This window comes from Vitis riparia, chromosome 3, assembly GCF_004353265.1.
Source record: "Vitis riparia cultivar Riparia Gloire de Montpellier isolate 1030 chromosome 3, EGFV_Vit.rip_1.0, whole genome shotgun sequence".
Lineage (NCBI taxonomy): Eukaryota > Viridiplantae > Streptophyta > Magnoliopsida > Vitales > Vitaceae > Vitis > Vitis riparia.
In genome coordinates, this window is record NC_048433.1 from 5,587,708 (window position 1) to 5,607,402 (window position 19,695).

Consider the following 19,695-nt stretch of genomic DNA (forward strand, 5'->3'; position numbering starts at 1 on the left):
AGAAATTCTAGGGAAAGCTTGTTTTATGGAAGAGACAATACTTTTAGAAGGAGCAGTACTCACTTTTGAGTAAAAGCACATTATCAACACATGCTCATCTAGTTTGTCTCTTCTGTTCATTCCTAAAACGGTGACTTTGAGGCTCCTTTGGGGTGAGGCATCCTTCAAGAAAAAACCCAATCTTATTAATTGTAAAGTGGGGTTAAGAAATTGTAAAGTGGGCAAACAGAAGAACATTACAAGAATTGATTCAATTCAGAGCTATGAAGTGCAGCACTGAAGCCAGGGAACATTATATGTATGTAGCTAAGCATTTATAATCCCCATTTTCAGATCACTGAATACAATTAATTAAAAACATCTTCAATCTATATGGGCCAGTATGGCTTACACTCTCATCCATTCCTTCTGCCTGTTCTTGTGGTTCACACTGGTTTTTGATAGACCCATATACATTTTCAAGAGAGAGTGCTGCTGATTTCAAGTGCTGGTATTAGAACTCAAACAGCAGAATGTAGGTCAAGTTCTACTCCGGCTGAGGCACATTTCAAGTATATATAGACAGCATAAATACCATGGAAATAATTTCAAACAAAAGATATAAAGGCAAAAGAGGTAAATAGTCAAAGATGCAAAGCCAACAGTATCACATAACGGTCACATTCTTCAAAACAACAGAAAAAATAACTTCAGAAGTTTATACTGCAATCAATGTCTTCCCTAATCAAGAAACTCACTTAGAACTAGTATATCATAGCCACACCAAAAAGGGTTCCAAAATCAAGCATTTCAATGAGTATATCTCCAATCTCAAGTCCAGCAACTTTGAAAGAAAAGGCGGTCATTCTAGAGACAAAGAACCCAACTGATCAGCTGCATTGGTAGCCTGCTGCTGCTGAGCCACATTCCTCAGAACCTCCATAGCCTCTGCAACCTTGGCTTTCAGAGCATCAGGGGACTCGAGCAAGTGCAAGACCTCGGTCTGGTCCATCTCAAGAAGCATGCCAGTCACTTTGGCCGCCATCTCAGGCTCCAGCTGCTCCACAAGTGGGTATAAATTCTCACCCAGCATCTACAGAGTTTAACCCAACAAATCAAATTCAGTTATTCAACCAGAAAATCACACATTCAAAAATTCATGACTGTTTTTCCTTATCATTTCAGGACCATAATACTTCCAAGCATTGCTTGTCATTAACAGGATTTACAGATAGAAAGGTTGTTATCCGATTGATTTGACTACTAGATGATTCTTTTTAAAAATACTTCAAAAAATCTAGATTACAACTTCAATAAAATATTGCCCACAAATAGACAGATCATTTGTCTATCTATGCATGTAATATCAAACAAAGCCACCCATATTTGTTTGAGTTGCCCAATTGATTGATCATGCTTCATGCACTAATAACTGTCATATGTTGATAAAATTAAAAAAAAAAAAATGAAATTCAATCCCAGGCTTTCATTAATGGAACTTATCCATCCATTTCATAAAATCTAGTATCTTGGTTAAAGCTATATATACTGTCATAGCTTCTGTAACCCCACACTGCATAATTAAAATGTTTTTACCACCCCCCTGGAAAACCAAAAGATTATATATACACTTACCGTCCGCTGCTCAGCAGGAGGAGCATTTGCAAGGGCAGTAGCCAAAGCCCCAACTGGTATTGATTGAGATATTGCTGCATCATGCAATGGCATGCCACCCATATCATATGGAACAGAAACCATGCCTCCAGCAACACCTGGCATCGGAACATCGGATAGACCACGCCCTGGAGGGTAGCGGAAGACACGCCCCCTTGGAAGCATCTGCTGCTCATCCACACAGGCCACCAGACATAATATTATCCTAAATGCACAAACTAATATCACAGATCAAACAGTAGAAAATGAAAAGGTGATAACCAACCTGCTGCTGCATCAGGGGAACTTGCTGCTGGGTTTGTTGCATAGGAACAGCTCCAGCACGTCTGCCACCTGGACGCTGACCCTGCTGCCCCTGTTGAACAATTGGCACAAAGAAATTCGGCATAGGAGGCCCAGCAGGCCTCATGCCAGGAACAAGCTGTTGTTGATACCCAAATCCAGGCTGAAAAAACATAAGCCCATAGAAACCAAACTTGTTACTAAAATACCGGCATCGTCTTATCCAGCACTTGGATCATTTCAAGGAAAAAGTATGAATGGAGAAATTTTCATTTATTTGAAAAGGAGGAGAAAAACTTATAGGTCATATCAATCCAGAAGATCCAAAAGGAGTGAAATTTTTTTTAAACATAAATAAATAAATAAGCTTGTTAACTCTAAGTTACTATTCTCCTTACGCTAATTTTATTTTTTTATCAGATACTTATGCTAACTATTTGAGACATAATTTCAAATGTAATGTTCTGTATCCCTTCAACAATATCAGAGTGCTACTCTATCCATAACTAAATTTCTGAACCTAGAGAATTATCTCATCCTAGCACCACTTTTCTTTTCTTGAGAGGCACCACCATTGTTTTGCATGCCTTATAACTACTACTTGATGCCAGATCCCATGCCATTTAGGACCATGAGTTCAGTTAAGAATATATGCTTTTAAATCATTGTCTCATTAGATACAAGAATGAGATATGAATACAGAGAAAACACAACAAAGAATCACAAACAAAAGACGAATGTGTCCAACTATAAATAACTAAACACATTAAAGACCCCATTAACAGCAAAAACAATTATCCATGGCTTTAAATAATATTTCCAATAATCTTTTGTGAATAAATAAAAACAGTGAAAAGACTGGATAAATAAGTGCATGAACAAAACCCTTTAGAAGAACAAAAACGCTTCAAACATTATACAACATATTCTACTCTCCACATAGTTGACTGATCCATCAACATCAGAATGACTTAGAAACTTAAACATTGAAGTCCTTGCATGACAACCATGGTTAGATACTCCAGAAATTGCTGCCTAATTTTGTAATATAACAATTACAAATATTATATATTAGAGAATTCTCAGTGAAATCTTTCTACTCTACCTTGGAGGTGGAGAGAGAAGTGCCATTCCCCTCAAGGATAGCCTAGGGCTCATGGGCTCCAACCAAAGTAGATTTCTTCGCAAGGGAAGTGGCATGGAGAAGGATCCTAACCAAAGACCAAGATGGTTTTTGGTGACTTATTATTATATGTTTAAAAAGTGCAAAAGAATCGGTTAACCATCTCCTCATCTAAGGGGTAATGGCACTTTCCATTCTCTTTGTTTGGCACTTTGTGGGTTCTCCCTTATTTGGTGAAGGATTTGCCAATAGGCTGGAATGGGAGTTTTGTGGCCAAGAAGAGAAGAAATGCTTAAAGAAAAGCTCTTCTTTGTCTATTATGGACAATTTGCAAGGAACATAAAATGCAAAGCACAAACCAATCTCTTAAGGATTGCCTTATTTCCAGCCTATACATGTGGTCTTGCGGGTCTCTTTAAGATGATATTCAAGCTGATTCCCCATCCTTGATAGACTTCAATAAGTGGTTGTGCCCTAAGTATTAAATTAAGGTTGTGGTTGTTGATTGTTTCTTTTTTACTTTTTATATGTATACTTGTGTATAAGGTGTGTGCCCCATTTTTTTCATAGCCACTTTTAATATATTCTCATTTGCTTATTTAAATAAATTAATAAATAATATATATATATATATATAGGAAAAATGAGAGAATATATTAAAAGTGCCTAAAAAAGGCACAACAAAGCACACGATGTATATAAATCAAGCCAACACAAGGTAGAGAGCAAACAAAAAAACAATCTCCCTCTCCTTTGTTGGAGCTCAACCAATCTCTAAAGCATATTATGGTCATAAAAAGATCATCTATATACACTCTAGCCCCCTCCAAAGTAACACATTCGCTTGATCCTATTCTTCTACGCCTTCGAAGGCCATCCTATTTCTTTACTTCCATAATGTCTAAAATAAACATAGAACAAGGTAGACTTTCCCAACTCCAAATGAAATGAAACCTCTTTCTAGTAATTCCATCCTAATGGTTGCTAATGATCAAGACCTTAAAAAAGGGGCATAAAGTAAGTTGGGCCTAAAGCAGGATTGTGCTTTAAATCAAGTTTAAATTACCCCCTTAAATCACTTTTGCATTGACTAATTCCTCCCACCGTATAACTCACCGCCTACCAAACCACCTTTTCCATTGAAAGAGAACTCGATAGCCCAAGATAAGATGCAAAGGCACCAAATATCAAATATTACAACCCTAATCCCAACTACCAACTCGATGGCAATAACAACTTCTCCAACTTATGCCATCTTGTTTGTCCAAATTTATCTTTATAGTAAAAGTTATTTCAACCATATCAAAGCACCCCTGAAAGATCTAATCATCTAATCCACTCCACCACAACCCAAGATAAAAGAAACAAGTGTCTTGTGCATATAAATTCTAAGAAGCAAAGCTACAATCCCAAAAAAGGTTACTTTACCATCCCAAGAATTGTAAGGGTGAGATTAGAGAAGATTCAAAGGGATTTTTTATGAGGAGGAGGGACCTTAGAGAATAAAATACACTTAGCCAAGTAGTCAACCATTTGTAAAGCAAAATTGAAAGAAGGACTAGGTGTTCATTCTCTTCCTTTGATCAATATGGCCATTCTTTGCAATGGTGTTGGTGATCCCTCTAGTGAAAGAAATTCATTGTGGAAGAAAATCATAAGGGGAAAGTTTGGGGAGGAAAAAGGAGGTTATAGGTCAATAGCGGTGAGAGATTCCTATGGGGTTGGATTTTGGAAAGAGATTGGGAAGCGGGTGAAAATTTTTTAAAACGAAGATTTCCTTTGCGGTGGGTAATGGGAGGAGGGTGAAGTTTTGGAAAGATGTGCAGTGAGGAGCCCTTATGTGAGGCTTTCCCTTCCTTGTTTGCCCTATTTGATTTGAAAAAGGCATGGGTAGCTGATTTTTGGAAGCAACATGGAGAAAGAGGAAATCGAAACTTCCATTTTGTTAGGAACCAGAATGATTCGGAGTTAGGTGTCATGGAACGATTCCCATCTAAAGTCCAAGGACAAAAAATGAAGCGGGAGGAGGAGGATGGAGTAGTTTGGAAGGGAGATAACAAAGGGGTCTTCCTTGTAAGAGGGCTTTACTTTATGTTGGAGACAAATTATACCATCCTTTTCTCTTTAAAGATAATATGGAACTCGTGGATTCCTTCGAAGGTGAGTTTCTTCACTTGAGAGGCTTGCTAGGGAAAGGTATTGACATTGGATTAGCTTCAAAGAAGAGAGTGGACATTGACAAATAGGTGTGCATTGTGTAAAGAGGAGTCATGAGTCTATTGATCATATCCTCCTTCATAGTGACAAGGCGAGAATCTTATGGCAGCTGATGTTCTTCATTTTTTATATTTGGTGGGTTATATATGAGTCGCCTAGGGAGACTCTCCTAGGTTGGCATGACTCTTTTGTAAACAGAAGGCGTAGTAAGGCTTGGAGAGTTGCTCCTCGTATTTTTTGGACAATCTGGAAGGAAACAAATAAGAGATTCTTTGAATGTGAGGAATTGTTAGATCAAAGGCTAAAATATTTCCCTTAACAATTTCTCTATGGGTTAGGGTGTATATAGGCAAAAGTTATACTCATTTGGTTGATTCTATAGATCGGTTGGGTCTTGGATGAGGAAGAGAGTATTTGTGTACCCTCTTTCTTGTTTTTGTTTGGTGCTCTTTGTATAGGACTCGTGTACTCTTGTGTGCTTTTAGCGTTTATTAATAAACTCTCTTACTTATAAAAAAAATAAAAATAAAGTTACTTTAATCCTCCCTCCCACAAGGCCAAAAAACTAATTGTTTTCTCCCTTTTTTTTTGTAGATTGACAATATTAATCTAGTATACATTGTGGGCTTATATCATGATAGCTAAAGCTTCTAGGAATGTTAATCACTTGACACGGTATCAAAGTTCTAGTTACTTGGAGGTCTTGAGTTTGAGTCTTTCCCTATCTATTTATTTGTGACTATTAGCTGCTTAAGATGGTATCATAGTTATAATTAACTAGAAGTCTCTAGTTCAAGCCTCTCTAACCATATTTCGCATCTACTTATCTAAAATTACAGCACATGAGTGAGGGAGATATTAATAAGATATACATTGTAGGTCCATATCTTTTAGGCAAGTTGGTTTGCTTGCCCCAAAAATTGCATTTTGATTAGCAAACACCACATAACCTACAATCAATCTAAGCTTACAAGCCAAATGTTTCATTAGTCAAAGCTTAACACATGGAGGAGTCTAAATCAAAGTTTTCAAAGGCAAAAGCATAAGGCAAGGCATTTTTGTGTCCATGAGGCGAGGTGTAAGCCTCAAAGTGTTGAGGCATAAGCCTTTTGAGACCCTCATTTTTTGTAATTAATAAATATTTTAAATAAAATTGCATCAATAAAAAACATGAAAAATAATCCATTAGAATTATAAAAGTAACCATATTGTACAGCAATCTGATAATTCAATAAACCAAAATAAATTTATTTTATTTAATTTCAATTTGTCATTCAAAAAAGCAACAAAAATAATAACAATAATAATGAAAACATGTTTCTGTGGAGTGTGGACTGTGGGCGTGAGGGCAGAAAGTGAGAAGTGGTGATTTGAGAAAAAAGAATAAAAAAATTCAGTGTGTGGTGAGGTAAGACAAAAAAATTAAAAGAGTGGAAAGAAACAAAAATAATATACTCAAATGTGTGGTCGTGAAGTGAGGAATATAAAACAATATAAATATTAAAAAAGAGTTCCGAGTGTAAGTGGTGTGGTGAGATTGTTGGGTGAAGTGAGAGAGAGAGAGAAGTGAGACTGAGAGGAGAAGCTCCGCAGAAAAAGAAGACAACACCTTTCGAGATAAGGAAGAAGCTCTGCCACAAAACATCATCATGGGGTGATGTCGCAAAGTGAGGATGGAGTAGGCTCTTCCGTCTTAGCAAGGAGATCGTCGAAGAAGAGTTGGATCTTCAATCAGCCAATGACGCAGAGAGTTAGGGTTAGGTTTCTCTCAATTTCTTTCTCTATTCTGTTTTCTCTTTCAGAGTTTGAGGATTTAGGGGTTAAATGATAGGTTTTCTTCAAAAGTTCTTGTTTTTTGGGTTGGCCACCTCAACAACCAAAAGGCTCACGCATCTAACTATGAGGAGTAAAAGGCATATGCAGAGTGCGTCTCAAAAGGGCCTTAGGCCAAAACGTGTGTGCCTTTCATGTGCTGCATTTTTTTTTTTCAACGCCTCAAGGCGTTTTCTGGACACCTCACCTTAGAGTGCGCTTCAAGGCACACCTCAACAATGCTTTTCAAAACACTGGTCTAAACCCTTTCAGCAGGATGGGAAGTACACAACTGACAGAGAGAGCTACTACAGGCCAGTTGGAGGAGTGGTTAAGAACTGATAATATAAAAGAAAAAACCACCTTAACCATCTATATACCCAGACCCCTGTTTCACAAGGTCATCAGAGATTTCAGCTTAACACAGTGATTCACTCCCTAACCAACCAACAGAAGTGCTCAAGCAAAGTAAAATCAATGCATTTTTTCAAACGTCAGATTAGAACTGTACTGTCATACAAAAAACTCAGTATTAATTCCCTTCTTCTGGAAAATAATGTCATCAAATCACCATTAATAAGCAACGCTTGGCATTTATCTCAAACTACATGCACAAACAAGAAATTGATATATGGCACCACAGCTTCTCAATGGATGAGCTCTATGAAACAGAGGAAAGCATCTACCCAAATTCCTTAACCAAACAGAACTTTCAGATAAGAATGCTCATTTAAATGATCCAAAGAATGCTATGAACTTTTATAATATATCCAATAAAGGAACCAAAAATGCTAAAGATGCAAATGTCAAGAGAAAAGGATTACTTGAGGAGGAATAATAGCAGGTGGCGCTTGACCGTAGAACATTTGTTGTCCAAGACCAGGACCACTGGGTGGATACATTGGCAAACGAGGAACAACAGAAGGTGGCATTGCAACAGGACGCATTTGAGAAAATTGAGCCTGAAAAAGCAAATGGAAATTTGGCTAAGCATGAAGAACCACACAACTACCAGGCATCAGAATAATCCCATGACTATAATGCTCATTTGACATGTGCTCACATGAGAAACGCTTCCAACACTCTCAACATAGAAGATGGTGCAGGGTAAAAAATCTAACTCATTGCATGTGTCTCCCATTCTTTTTGGCAAATAGCCCATATGAAAATGAATTTAGGTATTCTAGGAGAAAAGCACACAGCATTTATATGTTGCAACATCATTATAATCAGTACCATCCTTTTCTGTTCAATTCCAGTTAGTTGAGAGTTCAAAACAATGAAAAAACAAAAACATAAATACCTGCAACCTTGCTCTTCTATCTTCTTTACGTTGCGCAAGGGCAACATATAAAGGTTTGCTAACAACCATTTTGCCATTCATCTCAGCAAGCTATCAAAACAAAGAAATATATATTATTTTTTTTTATAAGAGGAAAAATATGTAAAGGTTTTCACCAACACACACAATCAAAACAACTCACAGCTCTAGATGCCTCCTCAGGAGATGAGAATGCAACAAACCCTGATCCTCTACTTAAACCATTGGGATCTCGCATAACCTGTCGAGATATCAAAGGAATACAAAGCTTCAGCAAATAGATTAAAAGGATTGCTTATGCAGGTATTTTCCTGTTCAAGAAATAGATGCTACAGACCTTGCATGAAGTAATTGTACCAAACTGAGCAAACAATTCCTTTAGTTTATCATCACCAATGCTATCATCTAAATTTTTGATGTAGAGGTTTGCTCCTTGAAATTTGTCAACTGCCTCCTTCATATTCTGTTCAAATCGACTTTTTAATTCAATTTCCCTTTCAGATTTTTTCTGGGCCTTCCCAACATACCACTCCTTATCATCAAATTTCTGCCCATTAAGAGCCTCAACAGACATAGCAGCATCATCCACATTCTCAAAGTTGACAAATCCAAAGCACTTTGATTTTCCATCACCATCTCTCATCACCACAACACTAGTGATTGGCCCAAATTCACCAAAAATTCTCGTCAGATCTTCTTCTGTCATTCCTTCAGAGATATTTTTCACAAAGACATTATTGAATTTTTCCTTGTTGATTGTACTCTCCCGTTCCTGCTTACGAACAAAAGGTCCCACAAAAACTTGCTTATCATTCAAAAGCATGCCATTCAGCTTGTCAATTGCTTTCTGGGCAGCCTCCTCACTATCAAATTGTACAAAACCATGGCCTTTTGACATTCCAGATGCATCAGTGGCTACCTTACATGAGAGGATGTTACCGAATGCGGAAAAAGTGTCATGCAATGCTTTGTGGTCAATCCCTTTATCCAAATTCTGGCAAGTTCAAAGCATGTGTTAACTTGGTCAGGAAACAAAACAAATGAAACCTGAAAAACCCTTTCAATCTAAGTGAGACCACATGCATTAAGCACAAAACCAAAAGATATTAATACCTTAATAAATATATTTCCAGTTCCACTTTTGCGGATACTAGGGTCACGATGGGAATACATAATCCTAATTGGCTTTCCATTGAGAGGAGTGAAATTCAACACATCCAATGCCCTTGCAGCTGTCAAAATATAAACTAAAATATGTAAGAAACAGAAATTGAAAAGAAGATTGGGAAATTTTTACCTCAGTTCATAATAACTAAGAAAAATAAAATAAAATAAAAACATAATATCTCATGGAACTTATATACAAAACCATCAATCTATCACATGTAACAAGTTATCTTAGAAATTATTAATAACTCTCATATTGTTTCCTATCTTTGGAGCTTGGAAAAGCAGTTATACTCTGTGTTGTATGTAAGAAAAAAGAAACCTTTTTATAGGAAATTAGGGTAATTGCATTAGAATAAATGCCCAACAAAAAAAGAGGGTGCAACCCATGTGCACACAAAGTATCCAAGAAATGTCCAAACAGAAAAGAAAAAAGCAGTCTGACAACAAGAAGATATTGTCTTACAAGGTATTGTCTACTCATTCTTTCCACAATGTAAATGGGCCATATTATCTCCTCTGAGAGAGAATAAGGACAAGGAACGAAATATACAATAAGGAAAATTTTAACAAGGGAAACCATTCCTGATTCTTTCTTTCTTCCCTCTCCTTCCTTCAAAGATCCAAGAGGAGCTTAGTTCACCAAGTTCACCTCAAAATACTCAGCAATATGCTCTTAAGCAGTGGCCACTTATCAAACATGTTTCCATTTGTAAGAACAGAACAACACATTCAGAGAAGTCAGTTAGTCACCTTTAAATGACAATATCTCACTTCTGCCTTCTTCTTACCAATCTCTCACTTCTACAATGTGAAGTTCAAATTGTATCAATTAACTATTCACTCTTGCACTTCTAGTTAATCATAAAGTAACATTAAGTTTTTGTTTTCCATAGACCAACCCTCTGTTCCATGGGTAGAAACTTATACTCTTAATAGAAATCCAAAATATCCAAACAAGCCAGTAAAATGAAAACAGGGATGGAAACTAAATAAATACATAATCTAAACAATTAAATCCACATTTAAATAAATTTTGAATATCAATATCAATAACATAAATAAAATTTAACAGGCTGCATTGGGATCTTCCAAACTATGAGGGAAAAGGACAAAAACAAATTGAGAACATCAATTTTTCTTGTTGCTTGAGATGGAAAATGTGAAGAAAATGGAAATATAATGAAAATAATGTGAAAAATAACATTTTTAAACTCCTAATATTTGTCCAAGAAAAAATGAACACAATTATAGGCAAGGGCAAAAAGATTGACAAGGCTCAAACTTGTTTCTTTCCTTCACATTTTCTTTTCCTTTCTTTCTTCTGTTACCTTTTCCTTTGCCTCACAATTATTAAGATCTAAACAACACATTAAGAAAACCAAAACAAATAAAGCAAATTTACACAACTAACCATCTTCGAGGTCCGTATAATTAACATAACCATAACCAAGTGATCTGTGAGTGGTCGAGTCTCGACAAACCCTAACGGAAACCACCTGAGCTAATTGGCTAAAGAGATCGTGAAGCTGGGAATCAGTCACATTCAAATCCAGATCTCCCACATACAATGATGCTGATGCAAACCTGCTAGGTCCAATGTTTGGCTCATCATTTGTACCAGATAGAAGACCCTCATGATCTTGAACCTCTGCCATTTCACCACCCACTCTTAAAAAATTCAGTTCTCTTTTTTGAAGTTCCCCCCCTCTTTCCTTTCCTCTCCTCTTTTTATGGATATAACCAAACCCTAGCACAAAGAAAATGGCATAATTTGATGGAATCAAACAAAATACACAAAAGCCCTCATAGATTGTTTCTTTTTCTTTTCTATGAATAATGAATGGGGATGATAGGTGGAAATATTTTCTGAGAGGTTTGAATGAGGATTGAATAGGGTTGATGTTGCCGAGAAGGAAGTATAAGACAAAAAAACAGAAATGGGGGGTGATGGTTTTAGAGTGAGTACTTTCAATTGCACTATCGACATGGTATGTGAAGGTTTAAAAAATGAAAATACTTTACTTATCAAAAAAATGGTATGTGGAGATTTAAATAGCTAGGTGGGATGGTTTAAATCCTAGGATGATTTGGACCCAAAATTTCAGTCATAGGATCAAGTAGGTGATCTAGTTGACGCTAAAATAGTGTTTGCATAAGGTGTTCTCAAACTTTGCCAAATCAAATATAAGGGATATCACCACACCTATAGAGATACATGTACAAGGGTATTGCACATGATTTGCACATGATTTGCACATGCTCTATATTCCATGTTATTTATTGTTTATATCATTTTCATTTTTATTTTTTTTATAACGAACTTTTTATGGCCACGCCCTTAGAACTCTCCATGGGGACCCAAACCTCGGGGTGTTGACAACCCCAAAACAACTAGCATCGAATGAATTCAAGATATCATCAATGACAATTCGAACCCAGGACCATGTGCTGCCTACTGGAATCATACTTCCAACCAACTAGGCTACCCTAATGGGTTTATATCATTTTCAATTATGAAGTGATACTTCACAATATACTAAGCAATGAATCACATGATCCATATATTCTTGTTGAGAAATGAAAGTGCTCAAGAGTAAAAAATATTTCTTTTGACTTAGTTAAGAAATTGCACACAATTTGCACATGTCGTAAATCTCATGTAATCCATTCGTTAATTATCAATTTTCACTATAAATGTATCACATCATTCAATTAGTTATGATGCTCCTTTCTAAAAAAATTTCTCATCCTTCCTCCTTTTGTACAAACCTATTACTTTCTTTAATACAAGTATAGATATAGTTATAATACGTGATACTTCATATTACTTACTTTCTTGTTGTTCACATGATCATGTTGAGAGCAATGCTATACCACCAATTATTTTATGATGAGTTCTAAATATTCATAACACAAATATTAGGAATTGATGCTCAACCTAGTTTATGGCCAAGAAGAAATGAAAAGGCAAATAATTTGGACAGGCTTTAATCTTCACAATAGATTGCAAAAGAATTGTTGGATGATTCATCATATATGAAAGAAGCGTATTGAGTTAGTTTGAGGCCAAACCCAAGCCATTTTGCACAAAGCCTGACTCAGAAAAACCCAACCTCCCACTAGTGAATAAGAAATCAATAATGAAAAATAATAAAGGAGTTAAAAGGTAAGGTTCTCCCATGAATTTGAAGATAAAAGAAGGAGAAGGCAGAATAATGAACCATTGTCTGAACTTCCCCATTATTAAAGCATTAAGAACTATATGAGCTAGAGAAATTTCAAAACATGACAAATAATTTTGATGACAAGAAGAAAAGAATTTGAACAAAAACCCAAACAAGAATTAGGAAGAGGAAGACTGACATAGCTCACAAAATTATATATATGATTTGTCTAGGGATGTATGCATGAGGAATGAGGATTGATTTACATGTGTACTTGTGAAGCGTGTAATTGTCCCTGCATAGGTATGTGTTGCAAATTGCTCTTACCTAGTCTTTTGTCCATCAAGCAATGGTTTTGTTGAAGTTTTGGGTCAGGTGTGAAATGAGTTTCTGGGTTTGGCATGGAAGAATAAAGGAACCATGTAGGTTCTGGGTCTCTCTCCCTCCTCTCTCTCTCCAATCTGAACAATTGGGGTGAATGTAAGGTCAAGTTGATCAACTAAAACCTGTCCCAAAAGGGTGGGTTGGGCTTGACTGAATCCATTACTTTGGACCTGATTTATTGGTATGATAAGGTTAAATTTGTAATTCCATGTTCAAAAGTCATCCATTCTTTGGCACACGAGGGCAAAAATATGTTTGAACATCACTTGTTTTAAAGTAAACAGTGGCACTTGCCTATTCTGTAGACATTTCGATCATTCTTGGGCTTGACTATCACGGAACTAGATTCCTTTGCATAGAGATGTTTTTTTTAATAGGTAAGAACAAATAGCATATATAAATAAAAAAGGAAATGTCAAAACAGCATCCTAAAGTATACAAGAAGTATACATCGGCCATCCAAATGCTCACCCAAGTGGGAGAGGGAGAGAAACAAAAAATATCACCCAGCCTCACTTAGAACCTAGCCAATCAACAAAGCTAACAAGAGAAATAGGGTCCATATCTACAAACACCCTAGACCAAGACCACAAATTACAAACAAAAGAATTTTTCATCCTTTGGACTAAAAACTCCTAATTATCAAACGTTAGCATGCTCCTTTCCTTCCACACCATCCAAAAAGATACATAATGGGCCGCCTTCCAAGACTTTTTGCGGGCTTTACCCACAAAGGAGATGTTGTTTCCATTTTGGTTAAAAAGATCCAGTAAGGGTAGTGTTGGAATGGAATTGTAAGCACCCTTTACTTCAAATGATCTACCATATTAAGCCAATACTTTCTTTTTGCTGTTCAATTTTCCATAGAGAAGTTATTTCCATTTTTTTTCTTAAAAAAGATCTGGTAGGCTGTTGTTGGAACAGAATTGTAAGCACACGAAGAAGCACCATTGACTCCATCTAATCCGTAGCATATCAAGCTAATACATTTTTGCTAGTCAATTTTGATGTCCCTCTCCTTGATGTCCACTTGGTAAACTTTCTTCTCTCTTCTATGTTCCTACAAAGGCTTGTTAGGTGCATCAAATGCAAAATTATAAGATCCACCCTGTAAAGTTATCATTCATTTATACATTGAAGTTTTAAATTTAATAAAAACAAAACAGTAACACTTAATGAGCTGCTATCGTTAAAACAATGTGGGATAAGAACATGGAACATGATATATAATTCCCATTTACCCCATATTTTATTAACAACTCAATAGTTTATCCCAAGTTTTTCTCATATCCCATTAAATCTCAATGGAAAGATTAAATATACTTATCTCATGGATCAGAAATCTCAGTTCCTCTTACTTTTTTTTTTTTTTTTTGATAGGAATCTCAGTTCCTCTTACTTTCCTCCATCTCTTTTTAATTTATTCAAGTTCTTTCCATCTCATACTTTTTATTTTGTGATACAAAATTATATTTATATACACAACATAATTAAGGTAACAAGAAGCTACAATATAATTTGATGTTTTTTTATTTTATATAAAATAATTTTACATATTTAATGATGAGATAATGTAATATAATTTGATATATTATTTCATATGGTTAATATATGACCTGATTTATAATCAATTTAATATGCAATACTTAAAATTATTAATATCATTAATAAATGAACAAAAACTCATCCGATAGAAATAAGTTCAAAGTAGTCTCCAAATAATGCTTAACATGAGAAATGTTTCATGTTTTTTGTTTTTCTAAATAGATAACACCAGGGGTAAAATTTTTGTTTTACTTTTTAATGGTAGGCAGAGGATCCGTAGTACCCAAAGCACTGGAGTGTTCCAGTCCAACATTTGTTTTACTTTTTTAAAATATCAAACACTTGATCTGAGATGTGATTTCCAGATCTTTATCTAACGACAAACCAATCATTAACATAGACATTGTATTCTGTGGGAGGTGATATCTCAAGATAATGAATGCAGCCTAAGAGTGACTTCATATTTTCTATCATCAATTATATACAACTATGTTAAGAATTACACATTTTGTTTGTTATGTCTTCTGCTGATATATTCACGTAATGTATCATTAACAAAGCAATTTGTGTTCTGGGGTAAGAGAAGTTCAATTCAATTCAAAGCTAAATTCCACACACCCCATACCCTGATTTAGAACTACAACAACCGGTGTAGTTAATATCTGAAATTGTTTTGTATACACTACCTTCCCCCCATTGGATGCATCAAACATCTTCTCCATTCTCCAATATAAAACAGAATCAAAGTTTTGTTTCAATCGCATCTTTAAATTAGGCATCCCATGAAAACAACAATTTCAGTTTCTTTCCAGTATGGGATTCACATTATGTCAATTAGTTGCCTTAAACTAAGTTTCCACTTGAGACATAAGACCCTAAGCCAGAAAAATCTAGCAAAAATCCCCCCTCCCCCATCTTCAATCAATCCATTCAAATAAAAAATTGCAAATAGAAATAAAGAATCAATTCACATATTAGGCATCAATATAAGCATGTTGATTCAGATGTATTTTCAAAATAACCAAAAAATAAATGAAAAATCAATCAATCAAAATCCATGCTACTAACCGTCTTGGGGATTGCTATAATTAACATAACCATAACCGAGTGATCTTCGAGTGCTCAAGTCGCGGCAAACCCGAACGGAAACCACCGCTCCCATTTGGCTAAACAGATCGTACAGCTGCGAATCGTTGACATTAAACTCCAGGTCGCCGACATACAACGACGTCGTTACGAACTGATTGCCACCGGCGCCAGCCGCGCCGTTGGGAGCGGGTCCCGGACCCTGAGGCTGAACTTGAACCTGTGCCGCCATCTCAACAACACAGCCAAAAAAATTTTCTCTTTTGCTCACAATTTTATATTTTTTTTGTCCTTTTTTCTCTTCCCCCTCCTCTGTTATTGATAAAACCAAACCCTAGAGAGAAAGAAACTACACCGTACGACTGATTCAAAAGGAACGCACACGAAGACTCGTAGAAATTTTCTTTTTTGTTTTCTTTTCAGGGAGGAGAGGGAAGGATAGGCAGAGATAAATGGTCGGAGGTCCGACGGATGACAGAGGAGGTCGTCCCCGGCGACGGCAGCGGAGAAGAAAGTGAGAGCTTTTGAGGGCAGGTTCAACTGCACTGCAGCAGCGGTTGGAGGCGGTGACGATTAAATACTTGCGTGGGTCGGTTCAAACCCTAGGATGATCTATAGGCGGAATCTCAGCCGTAGGATCTGGATTTGACCCCACGCGACCAAGTAGGCTGGATTTTAACGGTTGCTGATTGTAGATAAGGGTGCTCCGAGGTTCTGCGGAACACTGGTGGTTTTTCCAAGCGCTTCAAAGGCGCGTGTCATGCGTGATCGATAGTTGGAACTTGGAAGGAATTAAATGCTCTGAACGCGCGTGAGTGCGAGTTGGCTTTGGAGGTAAAGTACGATATAAAATTTAGTTGAATCATGTATTAATGATATGTTTTGATTCTTTTGAATCCATAACTGATTACCAGCTTAAGCCGGTTTTTGTTTAATTTCCATAATTAAAAAATAAATAAAAATAAAAATAAAACCTTTTTTCCAAGTATAGGAAAATGATATGGTACCTATCCTAGTAGCACAAACAAGTGTGCTAGGGAATTGTAATATTTAGTAAATATTAATAGAAATATTATTTTTGCTTGCTCTAGAGATTGAATTTTAGGTCGTGTTTGATTTTTAAAAAAATTAAAGGAAAATATGAGAGAAAAAAAATAAAGAAAATAAAAGTAAATTAAAATCAATAGACTGGAAAGATTCCACCAAAAAGACCTTTAAATTATTATTATTATTATTATTATTATTGGGATTGTTCTTTAAAAATTCCTTAGTTGAAGAATACTAGAATTTTTTTAATACATGTAGATTAATAGTCTAGAGTTAGAAGTTGTTCTAGTATGTTTCAAATTTGGATTCCCATTTGAGATCCTAGCATGACTAATTCTAAGATAACTCAAGCCTTTATTGAAAAGTCATTTTTCATTGTCGTAGGTCCTACTTTAGTACCATTTCATGTTTGTAATTGTAGAAGGAAAAGAAATTAAAGGAGACGAACCTAAAAGTCGAGGATAAGTTAAATTACTTAATAGGTAGGAAAGTTACTTTTGCATTATATTTGGTTTCATAAATGATAATTATACCTCACATGTGAATTGTCTAATCAATCAATATATTGAAGTTATTTATCATTAAGAAAATTCTAATCTTATGTGATAATTGAATAACACTAATATTATTTGAATTGTTGGAAACTATTGCTCATAGTTGATAAATACTCTTTATTATGATATATTCTGAGATTAATCGAAATTTGCAGCATTAGCAACATTGAGAGTATTGGAGACACTAAAAATTTAGTTTCAAGGCATCATAATGGGTGACTTGAAAACAAATAATAGGGAGAACAACAATTCATATGTGAGTTTTTAAAGGAAAAATGGTAAAAAAAAAAAAACCGTGTGATGAAATACCCAAAACACCATTGGAAAGATCCATTCATAAATATAATGAGGATAAACAAATATCTTAGGGTAGGAATTCCTAAAATACAAGTATCCATGATTGTAGACAAAGGAAATGTTATATTTATATATACATATACATATATATATATATATATATATATATATATATATATATATACACATGTGTGTGTGTGTGTGTATGAAAGTGAAATTTCATGTCTCTAAATGAATTATGGTGTGATATCTTAGGGTAAGAATTCCTAAAATACAAGTATCCATGACCATAGACAAAGGAAATGTTATATATCTTTGTATGTGTGTGTGTGAAAGTGAAATTTCATGTCTTTAAATGAATTATAGCGTGTTGTTATTATAGGATATTGGAAGGTTGTGTTTGTCCCTTGACTCAGACTGCAACATGAAGGGCCTTATGGATAGGGTTTGCATCCATGAGGGTCATGGGAAGGAAACAAGGTAGAACTAGAGGTTCTAAGGGAAAGTGGACAAGGTGTGGCTAGTTAGGGCAACACTTATGCGTAGCAGTGGCGTACCACGCTCAGGTCACATGCAGCAAGTGCACATGCGCACAATGCCCCTACACTAGGTTGCGCACACTACCATCACACACCACCAACCCGTCTATGCACTCCTATGCATAGCAAGCAGGCCACATGCACAACAACAAACCATACTTGATGCAAGGCTTACATGGTTTTATTTGATTAATAAATAATCTATTATTCCTCTTTAAGCATAATTGATGTCTTTTCTAGGAACTTCAAAATCTGTTAAAAATGGTCTTGAAGAAGGAGAAGTAGGTGACTCAAGGTTGTGAAACCAAGGTTTGATTAATTTCAATTTTGATGATAACAAAATAAGGTTTGAAACTAATGATCATATTTTAAGTGTGATTAGGTAAGAGGATTTTCAAAGTAGCAATCACAAAGACAATCAAGTCAAAGGGAAATCAATAAGAAGAAGTCCTCAAAGAGAATTGTTTTTTAAGACCTAAACTTCATAGGATCTCTTTGTAAAGTTGTTGGTGTACTAGGTTTTTCATGCATTACATTCTTAATTTATGCACTAAAATCATTCAAAACTAATTTGGTTTTAAATCCTTTAAAATTGGATGATTTCATTATTTTTTTCAACTAAAACCTTGTGTTAAATGTTTTCCAAACTTGTTTAAAAGGTTTTAAATTGAAAATGATGGTTGTTGAACTAAAAACAGCTTAACTAGTTGAACCAGATGAGAAATTGGTCAACCTATTCAGCTCAACCGGGGGTGCAAAAATCTTATTTCTCTTCTAGAACGCTTGTTCAATCAGTCAAGGTTGAACCTCAATTGGTCGAGGTCTAGTCAAGGGGCAATCGAGGTTCAACGGTCACCTGCTAAGTATTAAATGTTAACGGCTAGTCAACCGGTTGACCCCTAACTCGACCAATCGAACCCCCAACGGCCAGTCTAGTTTTTTTCTCTATAAAAAAAACTTCAATCTTCATTATTTAAAAGTTTAACCTTCCTAAACATTTCTTAAATATATTTGAACCTTGGGAGAGTGTTTTTTAGTGCACTATTATTCTAAAACTTGCATATTTTTAGTATACCATTTAATCCTAGTTTTTCTTGTACATTTAAACTTAAAGTTTTGTACTAGGATTTTATGAAATTATTTGTAAATCTTTGAAAGGAAGAATCTAAGTGTGAGGTATCACTTAGGGATTCTCAAGTGTGGGGTATCATTTAAGGGGTTGTTTCAAGAGTGAGATATCTCTTGAGGATTGTAAAGGATGCTTGGAGCCAAAAGTGCAAGAGGGTGAATTAGAACCATAATCCAATTGTATTGCTTGAAGGCTTGGTTTGGAAGCCTTGAAATAATAGAACTTCAAGCTTGGGATTGAAACTAGAGTAGAATGGATGTAGGTCGAGTTGCATCGAACTACTATAAAAATCTTGTGTTTGCATTCTCTATTTCCTACTCTTTTATTTTATTTGCAATTATTTTTATATTGTTTTATTATCTATTTGCATAT

At 35.5% G+C, this 19,695-nt stretch overlaps 1 protein-coding gene across 1 annotated transcript; it reads right to left on the reverse strand.

Annotated features, from left to right (window-relative positions):
• Positions 1-601: 601 nt before the first annotated feature.
• On the reverse strand, positions 602-16,318 carry LOC117911367 (polyadenylate-binding protein 2-like). Its single transcript, XM_034825712.1, has 9 exons — positions 15,740-16,318; positions 9,522-9,640; positions 8,746-9,402; positions 8,572-8,649; positions 8,391-8,480; positions 7,912-8,049; positions 1,919-2,098; positions 1,615-1,818; positions 602-1,072 (listed from the first exon to the last, which is right to left on the reverse strand). The coding sequence occupies exons 1-9, from the start codon at positions 15,987-15,989 to the stop codon at positions 842-844; spliced, it is 1,947 nt and encodes a 648-aa protein (XP_034681603.1). The 5' UTR covers positions 15,990-16,318; the 3' UTR covers positions 602-841.
• Between the last annotated feature and the right edge of the window lie 3,377 nt (positions 16,319-19,695).